This window comes from Seriola dumerili, unplaced genomic scaffold, assembly GCF_002260705.1.
Source record: "Seriola dumerili isolate Sdu_G_001 unplaced genomic scaffold, Sdu_1.0 BDQW01000465.1, whole genome shotgun sequence".
NCBI lineage: Eukaryota > Metazoa > Chordata > Actinopteri > Carangiformes > Carangidae > Seriola > Seriola dumerili.
Window position 1 is genome coordinate 36,256 of NW_019174720.1, and position 12,934 is coordinate 49,189.

Genomic DNA, 12,934 nt, shown 5'->3' on the forward strand with positions numbered 1-12,934 from the left:
AGACACTGAGAAAGACCCTGACTATGTACACACTCATTGATCGCAGCCTGGCAATAGAGACTGGCTGACACAGGCTGACCTGACTGCCAAGAGAAGACAGGCTGTGCCAGCTCTGTCCACAGAGACAGGTGGAGACACAGCAACATTTCCTGCTACATTGTAGAACATTTGAATACATTCACAAAAATTCTATGTAAATTTAAAGGTTTTGATTCCCTCTGTGACCACACTAAAATTCAACATGTAGGCTACTTAAAGAAAACAGTGTCAGTGCAAGAGAAGCAGCAAGATATGTGAGAGCAAGATGCATGGTTTTTTCCTTTATTCTGATAGCTACAGTTAGAGAGAAAGGAAAGTCAGGGAGAGAGAGAGGTTGGTATGCGGGCCGCAGGTCGGACTGGAACCCGGGCTGCTGTGGTTAGGACTAAGCCTTAATGGTATGCACTCTACTAGGTGAGTCACCGGGGCAATCTAGGTGTCATTTTCTTCACCTCATCATTCCACACAAAGGTTATCTCCGATTCTTTTCCTGTACGTCTGCTCCAGGTTTTCTGTGACTACCACGGCCACTCAAGAAAAAAGAATGTCTTCTTGTATGGCTGCAGTGTGAAGGAGACTCTGTGGCAGTCAGGCTCTGCTGTTGACACTGTGGGACTGAAAGAGGACCCTGGATACAGGGTAAGACCCACAGTGTGACACACACTACCAGCTCAGTTTAATATCTATCTATCTGTCTATCTATCCTATCTATCTATCTGTCTATTTCGTCTAGTCTATCTATCTATCTATCTATTATCTATCTATCTATCTATCTATCTATCTATCTATCTATCTATCTATCTATCTATCTATCTATCTATCTATCTATCCTATCTTATCTATCTATCTATCTATCTATCTATCTAATCTGATCTATCTATCTATCTAGTCACCGCAGACAGGTGTTCATGGTTTTTAAAGACAATATTGATGATGATGATCTCAATCTGACCTTTAATTTTAAAGTAGACGGTTTCAACTTCATGGTTTTTTGTTACATCGGAGACCATGAAGTATTTTGGTTGTGGTGGGGATGGGGGATGCTCTGTCGGCTCCATCGGCCATAGTGCGGCCGCTGTGGACAGTGATCCCCCTGAAAGCTCTGGTGATAAGATGACAGTTAAAAGCAGTGATCAGCGACAGAGAATTTGATTTGTTTAAACTGTCACAAAAGAGGAAAAATCAAGAACCTGACATTAAAAAGTTCCTGAAGGGAATGAAGGGATCCAGGTTGGTGAAAGTGGAGGATTATTTTTCAGATCTGAAGCTGTTTGTTGAGTCTGCGGGGCCTCTGACCAGAGAATCAGGAAACATAGGAGATGATGTTCTTACAGATCAGGAGATTTATCGTTTAAGGAAATTGGTAGTTAAAGGTGTCGTGTAAGATCGTGCTACTTGCTCCACCTCCATAGGGGGCAGCATTTCACCTTTTCGCTCCTGTCTAGTTAGTCATGTTGTTGTTTCCCCCATGTTCCTTATAACTTATTATTTATATGTGCATTTATTGTTGATTGTTAAAATTGTTGCCAGCACTGAAACAAATTATGAAAACTTGTAATACAAACAGTGTTTTTATTTACCTATAAAAAAATATGAAGGCAAGGGGATACTGCATGACACATGGGTGTCAGGCTACAGCAGCATGAGGAAGGGATGATGACATCACAAAGGCAGAATCAGTAATAACAATAAAAGGTAAAATACTGCAACAGTCAAAAAGATAAATGCTGCAGTGGAGGAGCTGGGATCGTGTTCTCTAGAAGTTTGCCGCCTTCTTGTGAAACTGAGGAAATCATTAAAGGCTGTTTACTGAAGGTTAAAGCTCAGTTTGAAAATATCGCTCTAGTTTTTATCAATGTTTATGAACCAACTAATGTACTGGATGTTTTATGTGACACCATCAGAAACTGTAGCAGTGATGAGTATTTGTTTTTAGGTTTGAAGTGAGTTTAACTGCACTGAAAATCCAAGACTAGACAGAAATCACCAGGAGATTCACCCTGCGTCATCACCCAGGTTCAGACAGCTGACTGAAACACATGAGCTGTCAGATGTGTGTAGGTTTTTTAAATAAAACTCACAGGTAGTACATGTGGAGTCACTCTAAAGACAATATGATATATTTAACACTGAATTGCTTCATGACAAAGCTTTTAAAACAGTCTTTTCAATCTTTTTGGCTTACCCACAGAAAATGTAAGTCTGTTTTTGCCAGCGTCCAACAATGGTGGGATGTTGGTAAAACACAGACTAAACAGCTGTGTCAGCAGTTCGCTTGCAATGTCAATGAGACATCACCAGATCTTTGAGGGACCTGGAGACTCAGGTGGTAGAACTGCAAAGTTTAGTAGAGTCTAAATCAGTCCTTTATGGTCCTTTAAGGTTCAACCCAGGTTTTATAGCCAAGATATAGGTGCTCTACAGTGACATTGTGAGTGTTCTGAAAGTTAATGGCAGTCTGAGTACTCCTTTTAGTGTTCAGAGGGGGGGGTCAGACAGGGCTGCTGTTTGTCCAGCATGCTATACTTTTTTTTTTTTTTTTTTTTTTTTTTTTGGGGACAAGTTGCAGGGCCTGGTCCATCTGGCCAGTAGAAGCGCTTCCATCTTCAGTTTATCCAGAGACTGCTCACTGGACCTACAGACCTGGTGTGGAGATCTTTATCCTGCTGCATCTTGCAGCGGTTTGGTGGTTTGGGACTTGATCTGGCTCTATTCCTGATGGACTCCAAAAAGTTAGACACTTCATCTCTGACAGCTTTTTATAGGAGTATTTTTTCAGTATGGACTTTGCTGAAGAAGCAGAGACAGGAGCAGACTGACTCTCTGTACTGGCTCCTACAGGAGCTTGTACTGTTTGGTTTTTTTTGGATTGTCCGAGCTGGAGGACCTACTCTGTCCAGACTGCATCACACTGCAGGAGTTTCCACTCTGGGGCATGTGGTGGAGCTGGCTGGATCTCGCCTAGATGACCCTATTGAACTTGCTCCTCGGCTGGGATTAAGATCTATCTGGGTGATAGATCAGTTGTTGGCAAGCATTGGAGAAAGAAGCAGACAGGACATCAATGTTCTCTTTTAAATTACTTTTGGTGACGGTTCACTGCTGCCAAACTTTATGGACCCTTTTCCTACCATAAGACTTTTTCCCGGATTTTAAAATCTGTTCTGGTCCTTTACTGGAGCCTGTCGACCCTGTGGGTGCTTCTCTGGAGGATGCCACAGGGAAGACTCTGTATAAGCTAATGGTTAAAACTTTGAACCAGAAATGGCCATAGTGACACACCATGGAGGACTTATTTGGACTTGGACATGGAGGTCTTTTGTGCAAACCTCCTTTGATAGAAAAGCATGCAGACTTACAGTGGTGAATCCTGCATGGCATTGTGGCTGTGAACTCTTATCTCTGTCATTAAAAACGCTGTAGAGAACAAATGTCCCTTATGTAATCAGAGAGAGACTGTGTTCCACTGTTTCTCAGACTGCACCCATCTCACAGCTCTGTTTATATTGTTACACACCATTTTTAGCAGATGTGGAAAAGTTTTTATGAAACAGGTTTTTGTCTGTGGCTTTAAATACACGAGCCAATACAAGAACAAATGTCAGATTTTGAACTTTGTTTTAGGACAGGCAAAGATGGCAGTATATGAGCCACAGGAGGAAGGTGGAGGAAGACTTGGATGTTGATGTGCTTCCCGTTCTTTGTAAAAATGGTGAAGTCCAGACTGCTGCTGGAATTTAGTTTTTACAGAGCTGCTCAGGACCTGGAGTGTTTCCAGCAGATCTGGGGTTATGGGGAGGTGCTCTGCTCTATAACAGATGGATAGTTTTTGCACATGTGCTGATATAACTTTGATACCAGGGTAAATATATTGTGTATGTAGTAATGTACTGTATTATTGTTCTTTGTAAAATGTATATAATGATTAATAAATGTTGTTTTTTTTTGTTTTTTTTTGTTTTAATTCAAAATCTCTCTCTCTGTCTCTCTGTCTGTCTCTCTCTTTCTCTCACTCTGATTGGAAGGTGTGAGTGTGTGGATTGGTCGTTTGAGAACTGTTATGAGTGTTTTTCTATCTTTTCTTTATCTATAAATAGTGTAGTGTCAATCTTGTTGTGGTGTGTATTTCGGTGGTTTAGGGGTTGCAGGTTGGGTGTGTGTGGTTTTGTGCAGTCCACCAGTGTTAAGATCTCCACAGCTAAGCCATGCTCAGTGGAGTGCAGTCTGGCGGTGGGGAGAGTTGTGGGTTATGGCAGCGTTAAATCCGCTGCTCAGATTAACAGTGCTGTGGTGATCTTTGTGGATGAGGTTGAAAAGGCGAATAAACTGGTTGAGAGAGTTGAGAGAGGAAGATCATGTCCCCAATCAGGAAGTCTTCGCTGCTGAACCGTGGTTTCTCACGGACGGCAGGTTTACATGATCCTCAATAAAAAAGGCGAGGAGCTCAGTCTGGTGTTTAATGTGAAGGTCGAGGACTTTGAATATGTTGTTTGTTAACTCTGGGGCCTTCAAATGTTTTGGCTGTGGGGAGAAGGGTCACCTAGTCCAGGCCTGTGCTGAAAGAGTCTCCTCTGCTGAGAAAACAAAGAGAGGGGCCGAGAGGAAATACTCAGACAAACTGTGAAGGATATGGTGAGGGAACAAAAGAGACCCAGCAGAGTCAGGGAGACACTGAGACAGCAACTTTTAGTCAGAGTAGCAGCAGAGACAGAGTAGACAGCTGTGGACACTCTGAGGGACAGTGATGAAGATGGTGGAGGAGACTGTTTTTAAAGTACCTGCTCTCACGAGAAAGCAAAGCAGCAGGGGCCTTCAGGCCAAGAAGGGAGCAGTAGGCAGGAGGAGGGGGACTGTGGTGAAAATGCCCAGCGTCACTCTGACTCACAATGTTCTGCTAAATCACAATCAGACAAAATGTATGAAGTACAGCAGATTAAAAATTTCCTGCAGACACCAAAGAACATGAAGAAAGTGCGAGTTGAAGAATACTTTGCAGACGGAGAGTTCTTCCTGATCCAGATCACAGATGAGCAGCAGTGGAAAAGGATGTTTCACTGAGCAGGAAGTCTACAGGCATAGATAGATTGTTCTGAGACTCAAACAAGAACTCTATCATGATGAGGACTCAGAAACCATGTGAGACAGTGTGTGTCCTATCTGTTTTACTCTGTGTGTCACTTCTCACATCAGAGGTCATGAGTGATTTCAGGGTCTCCACACTCAACATTAACGGAGCTGAGATGTGAGGAAGAGGGAGACCCTGTTTGAACTCTAAAGTGAGGATCATTAATGTGATGCTGGTCCAGGAGACGCACAGTGACACTGTGGATGAGACTGACTGGAGGAGGGAGTGGGACAGGGAGGTGGTTTTCAGTCACTTAGGAAGAACCAGTGGAAGAGTGGTGCTCCTCATCTCTAAAACCTTCCTGCCAAAATTTCATGTGGTGGAGGACATAATGAAGGTCTGATTGATGGTGGTCAAAGCCAAGTATGAGCTGTTTACTCCGGTTTTTATAAATGTCTACACTGCCAACACAAAACCTGACAGAAACCAGTTTTTAAATGAACTCTGGTTTTAAGTCAGCGTGGTAATGAAGAGTTTCTATTTCTTGGAGGGGATTTTAACTGCACAGAGAACGATGAGCTGGAAAGGAACCACAATGCAGAGTTCTGCAGAGTCCACAGGAAATCAATGCTGCATTGAAGACCTTAAATTAAAAAAAAGCCATACTGGCAGACCTGCTGGGCTCAAAAGTACAGGGGGTGCTGGTCTTGTCTCGCTTCCAGAACGCCAACTTGATGGACTCACTGTCTAAGCTGGAGAAGAACGGCCAGAGCAGTTTCATCTATGCTCTACACTCCAGCTCAGGATAGCTGCTGACTGAAGACAGTGAGATCCGGCAGAGAGCTGTGGACTTTTGTTCTCACCTGTACAACAGTGAGTTCACTGAGGTTGAGGAGGCTCCTTCTGCAATGGCCAGCCTAGAGTCTCAGAGGAGACCAACAAAGAGGTGGAGGGCCCTCTGACTGCAGAGGGAGGGGGGCTGGGATCAATGAGCTCCCTTCAGAGTTTTATAAAGCTTTCTGGACTGAACTGAGAGATGATGTGTTAGAACTCTTCATTGAGAGCTTTAATGACTCATCTCTGCCTCAGAGCTGCAGGAGAGCAGTTCTGACCCTGCTGTCAAAAAAAGGAGACCTCCAGGACATAAAGAACTGGAGACCTTTTTGGAAGTCTCCAGTTCAATGGGTTTTGATGCTGGTCTGGTTTCTTTGGACCAGGAAAAGGCTTTTGACCAGGTTGAGCACCATTACCTTTGGAAAGGTTTGGCCACTGCCCTGGGCTTATTGCCAACATTATTGTTCTGTATGAAGACATTGAGAGTGTCCTAAAGCTGAATGGTAGTCTGTGTAAACCTTTTAAAGTGACTCGGGGTATAAGCATACTGTTCGATGTCCAGTATGCTCTTGACCCATGTTGCACAATGTTCTTTTATTGATGATTTGTTTTTACCAGATGATTTCAATATACATTTTACTTTATCTGCATATGCAGATGATGTCACTGTTATTGTGTACATTGTTGAAAGGTTTGGAAAAATCTCAGCTGCTAAAGTGAACTGGGAGAAGAGTGACAGTCTAGCAGTTGGCAGTTGGTCTGCTGGTCTCCCTCAGCTGCCAGGAGAGTTGAGCTAGAGGAGGGGGGGCCTTAGGTACCTGGGTGTTTATCTAGGAGATGATCAGACTGTACAGAGGAACTGGGAGGGAGTGGTGGAGGGGAGACTGACCAACTGCAGGTGGCTGTTGCCTCATATGTCCTACAGAGGAGGAGTCCTGATCATCAATAATCTGGTTGCATCAACTCTGTGGCACAGGTTGAAATGTTTTAAGCCCCCTGCTGCTCTGTCACAGAAAGTGCAGTCCATCATGGTTGACTTCTTCTGGGATAAGTTGCACTGGGTTCCACACAGTGTGATTTACCTGCCAAAGAAAGAGGGAGGGCAGGGGTTGGTGCACCTGGGGAGCAGAGTGGCAGCGTTCAGTTTACAGTTCATCCAGCGTTATCTCACAGGAAGTAATGCCATAGTGTGGAGGCCATTAATGAGCACCATTTTAAGGAGGGTGGCATCTCTGTTTTTAATGAACTGTGATTTTATACATGTGTTTGACTTGCCTCCATTTTATAGGGGACAGTTTAGAGCATGGACTCTTTTTAAATGGAACAGACTGGACCCTGCTGCCTCACTCTTCTTGCTTCTGTAGCCTCTCATCCATGGGTCCCATTTGGATGTTCAGGACCACACCAGACATGGTCTCACCCAGTGGTTGCTTTCAGCTGGGACAGTGAAGCTGTGACATATGATGCTGCAGGTCCAGGATTTTACAACACAGAGGCAGTGGCTTCTCTGCTGGGGCGGAGACACATGGATTCAAAGACGGAGCAGTGAAGAGCACCAGATGCTGCAGGATTATTTTACTGGGGCAGTAAACACTCCTGATGAAGGGGATCTTTTTCCTGAGCTGGGTCTCCACATAGACCAAATTGGACTGTCAGGAACACTGCTGGTCTACAGGACCACAGCATATGTAGACCTGTACATGTTGAATGGGAAAGCTGTGTACAGGTCCTGTGTTCAGGCTTTGAACAAGAGGAAGCTGAGTGGAAGAAAGGACACAGTGTGAAGAGAGAGATGGAAGGTGCAGGACACCTGTAAACCAGTATTGAAGTTGTTGTATGAACCTGAGGTCAGGTGACCTGCAGTGGAGAATCCTGCAGGGAGTGCTCACTGTCAACACCTTCATCTTTTAGATTAACCCCATGGTATCCAGTAATTGTTCTTTCTGTCAGAAACCAGAGACTGTTTTCCCTGTTGCATGGACTCTAGCAGACATGGTGTTCTGTTTGAAACCCTGAAAACTGTATTTCTGAACTGTAACCAGGTTTGGAGTGAGACTGATTTTGGATACAGTAAAGAAAACACAGAGAAGTGGCAGCTCTTAAACTTTGTGGTGGGACAGCCCAAACTGTCCATTTATAAGAGCAGAAAAGCTCAGGTGGAGGATGTTTCAGGTGAGGAGCTGCTGTAACTGTTCAAGATGTTGGTGAAAGCCAGAGCGAGAGTGGATTTCAGGTTCTACTCACTCATGAACAATGTGGAGGAGTTTGTGTCAAAGTGGTGCTTCACTAAAGCTGTGTGTTCTGTTGTAGAGGGACAGCTGTGGTTTAACTCTGTTTCTGTGAGACTCTATAATCTGATTATCTCTTGATGTAGTCTGGTTAATGATGTCATGTGACATGTTTCTTATTTATTGATTTAATAAAGGAATTTTTAAAATTCAATCTCTCTCTCTGAGTGAATGGCGGAGTGACTGGAGTGTGGTGCTGCAGAGAGCGTTTGTGAAAGTGTGTATGTTTTTTTTCAAACTTTTTTGGATTTTTCTTCCACTGTGTGATTGTTGATGACTTTGTGCTTCTTAGTATTTTTGTTTTGTGTTGGGACTCAATCATTCAAGAGACCAAATGTTTCTTTGCTCCACTGGACAAAGGAACTCACACTCCACAGTTCCTCACCGTTCACACCTAGGGACGACCCTTCCCCCCACGGACCTTACTGGCCAGCCAGTGTGGGTCAGCGTGTGACATGTGACCCCCAAGGGTGTCACCAAACAAAACCAGATCTCTGGCCCTCTTCTCACTCTCTTCTCCTTTGGCTTGCTCTGGAGAGCAGCTCCAGCTCTCTCCTTTCAGTTCTTCAAAGGGCAACAAGGCCCCAGCCCAGGTCAGCCCTGCTACCTGAGAAACCAGCTCTCTCGCCGGCCCGCTACCAGCAGCCTGCAAACACTCTTCTCCTCAATAGCAGCGACCTGCTTCGGATTAACTGTGAGTGAACCAAGTTCTCTTCAGAATCAGCAGCTACGACACAAGGCCAGCTGGTTTTCCAAGCAACAGGAGTCGTAGCAGAGCTAGCATGGAACAGCTAACTCTGTGAGGAGAACAAAGGAGATAACTGCAAAGTAACACAGCCAGACAGGACTTTACTCCACCAGGAAGCCTCCCAACTCACTGGACTTTACACCAACACTGGAAAGGACCTCTTTGCTGGTTTCCAGGACTGGGTAACGTTAACTGACTGGGCCTAACCTTTCCCAGCACAGCATAGCACCGCACAGCATAACTAAGCAGCAGAAGTCTTAACTTTGTTAATGTACTTGTTGATTGATGTCTTGTTGTAATGTTTGCTTAGGTTGTGGTCAGTCATACAGTTAATCAGGTACACGTATGTTCACACACATAGTAGTACGTCTCAGTTCTAGAACCTGCATGAAGCTAACCTCCTCCCTCTAACCTGGTACCTTTAGATTACATGAGCTAGGCTAACAAAGAAACTCACACCTTCCCTCTCACACACCCCAGGTGGTCTCAGCGGCCATTTTGAGTAGTTTCTTTGTTTACCGCCATCTTGTGTAGTCTTCTTTGTTCAGATCATGTGGTCACAGTGACCACTTTGAATCGGCCATCTTGCCTTTGTTTGTGTCCTCACAAACACACACACAAACACACACACACACACACACACACACACACACCTGTATATACTAGATCAGACATTGTGTTTTACTCTGCTCCATGGTAAATAAATGCCTTTAAGTATAACTACTGGTGTGTTTAATGTTGCACAAGCGTGAATATTGCCAACCTCTACTTTGTAGAATTCCAATCCTTCAACTTTAACTTACTGTTGATTTGGTAGTTTGGTTATAGTTAGTAAGCTAATTGTTAATCAGAGTTCCAGATTAATGGTAATAATTTGAGACTAAAACCATATTGGCTATTTTGCCTATTAGTTTAGGCTGGTGCCCCGTGAACTTTAATTAATTTTAAAGTTATTATTTAATATTAATATTTTTAATATTAATATTTTCTTAATTTATGATAGCCAATAAATTGATAAACAACCAAAATTCAACACATAGTTGGTGTCCAGCTCATGAGGTAGAGCTCAGACCCAACATTTGTTTGGCGGCTGCTCCTTCAGCTACACGGCCGAGCATGGCGGTGCGAGGCGTCTCCGGGTTGGAGAAGCTGACTTGCCGGCATGCTGTTAAACTTTCTCCGGCTGTCGGTGTGCCAGGGGAAGAGTGCAGCCTGGCTGTGGGGGCAGTTGTGGGGTATGGCAGTGTTAAATCTGCCTCCAGAATGAACAGTGCTGTGGTTATTTTTCTGGACAGCATCGATAAAGTGAAGGAGCTGGTTGAAAGTGGAGTGGTGATTCAGGGAACTCTGACTCCGGTGTTGTCTCTGGTCATCCCCGCTAAAAGAGTCATTATTTCCAATGTGCCCCCGTTTCTGAGGAATAAGAATTTGGAGAAGGAGCTGACCCGACACGGACAGTTAGTGTCACCGATCAGATTGATCCCTCTCAGCTGTAAATATCCACACCTTAAGCACGTCATGTTCTTCAGAAGATAGGTGTTTATGATCCTCAAAAAAAAATAACAAGGAACTGAATTTAGTTTTCAGGTATTGCATCGATGAATTTGAGTAAACTGTTCACGAAGGTTCAAGCCCAAATAGCAAACAATGAATACGTTTTTTTTTTTTTTTCTTATTCTTTTATTGTTTTATTTTGTTTTTGTCAGGATGCTGCTTTATAATAAACATGTGTGACATAAAACTTGGTTCTTTAAACATTAATGGAGCTGGAGAGGATGTTAAGAGAGCCTCTCTGTTTAGTCTGATTAAGATCAAGAAGATAAATGTAATGTTCCTTCAGGAAACTCACAGTACTGCTGATAATGAATCTGGCTGGAAGAGGGAATGGAGTGGGGGGGCTGTCTTCAGTCATAAGAGCAGTAACAGTGGGGGAGTTGGTATTCTCTTTTCTGAAGATTTCCTACATTGTTCCTGTACTGTTCATGAAATCATTCCAGGTCGGCTGTTGAAAATATGTGCTGACTTTGAAAAAGTAAAAATTTTTATAAATGTGTATGTTCCGAGTGTGGGTTCAGAAAGACTGTTGTTTTTGGACACGTTAAAATATGTTGTTAGGGATTGTAGCAGTGAAGAACATCTATTTCTGGGTGGTGACTTTAACTGCACAGAAAACCTTTCGTTAGACAGGAACCATCAGGAACCACACGCTGCTTCTAAGAGTTGTCTCATTAAGCTGCTAGAAACTTTTGAACTGTGATGTTTGGAGACATTTTCATAAAAGTCAGAGGCGATACATCTGGGTTCACTCCAAAGATAACTTTTTATCTCTGGCCAGATGTGATCGACTTTATTGTTTTGAACATCACATTAATATATTTAAAGGTTGTTCTATCAGTCCGATTGGTATATCTGATCATTCCCTTGTACAGTTTTCCATTTTTATAAAATATGTGAAATGTAAAAGTGCACACTGGCACTTTAATGTCCCTCTGCTGTCTGATAATGTGTTTAAAAATATATTCAGGTGTTTTTGGAACAATCACAGACAGACTAGAGCTGAGTGCAGTTCTTTACAGCAGTGGTGGGATGTAGGGAAAGTTAAAATCAAACAGCTTTGCCTACAGTACACTTTCAATGTCACAAAGGACATGTCCAGAGCTATGAGAGCTATGGAGAGAGAAGTGGTAGAGCTGCAGGATTCAGCAGACTCCACCGGAGAACGAGAACACATTCAAGTCCTCAAAGGCAAAAGATCAGCTCTGTCTGACCTGCTGGGTATTTCTGATCAGGGTCCTCTGGCTCGATCTCGTTTCCAGAATGTGGTTAAAATGGATGCTCCGTCTCACTTTTCTTTCTCTCACTTTGGTCTGGAACATAAGACTGGTCAGAAGAGGCTGATACACTCTCTGCGGTCTGACACGGGGCAGCTGCTGCAGGAGTTGGCTCAGATTTGTCAGTGTGCTGTTGGCTTTTACCAGGAGCTGTACAAGACGGAGTTCCAGGAAGAACCAGAGGTGGTGCTGTGCTTCTATGAGGGCCTTCCTAAGGTCTCTGAGGAGGATAATGCAGAGCTGGAGGTGCAGCTCTCTGCTCAAGAGCTGCAGGAGGCCCTGCAGAGCAAGAATGCTCCCGGGATAGACGGTTTTCCTGCGGACTTTTATAAGACCTTCTGGTCTATCATTAGAGAGGACCTGTTGTGTGTTCTCCAGGACAGTCTACGTACGGGGAGGTTCCCTCTGAGTGGCGGGAGAGCTGTGCTCACCCTCCTCCCAAAGAAAGGAGACCTGCAGGACATTAAAAACTGGCATCCTGTGTCTTTACTTTGCACAGATTACAAACTGTTGTCAAAAGTATTGGCAGTGCGACTGAGAAAAGTGATGGAGCTTGTCATTCATGTAGACCAGACATACTGTGTACCCAGCAGGTTGATATCAGACAACATTCGGGACATTTTGAACCTCTCTGGTTCTTTGGGCTGTAAGCTTGGTCTGATTTTTCTAGATCAAGAAAAGGCTTTTGACCGAGTTGAACACCAGTACTTGTGGCAGACATTGCAGGCTTTTGGGTTCAGCTCTGGTCTCATAGCCAAGATCCAGGTCTTGTACAAGGTACTTAAGATGAATGGTGGTTTTAGCGCTCCATTTAGAGTTCAGAGGGGAGTCAGACAGGGTTGCTCTTTGTCAGGTATGTTATATGCACTGGCCATAGAGCCCTTTCTGCATAAATAAAGGTTACGTTTGTCGGGTTTTTCTTTTCCTGGGTGTGAAAATTGTTATAAATTGTCTGCAAATGCCGATGGTGATGTTGTTTTTATAAAGAAACAACATGACATTAATGTTCTTGATGACACTGAGTGATTTTAGTAGACTCTCCTCTGCTAAAATGAACTGGGGAAAAAGTGAAGCCTTAGCAGTGGGTGAAGGACGGACTAACAGGCTGATTTTACCTGGAGGCCTCGTG

At 43.8% G+C, this 12,934-nt stretch overlaps 1 protein-coding gene across 1 annotated transcript in view; it reads left to right on the top strand.

Moving 5' to 3' along the window:
- The window catches only part of LOC111234819 (cytosolic carboxypeptidase 1-like), a 78,056-nt gene that overhangs the window by 34,801 nt on the left and 30,321 nt on the right, over positions 1–12,934 (top strand). The window contains exon 9 of the mRNA XM_022762994.1: positions 547–678. Coding sequence (XP_022618715.1) covers positions 547–678 — 132 coding nt within the window. The remainder of the gene's footprint in view (positions 1–546; positions 679–12,934) is intronic.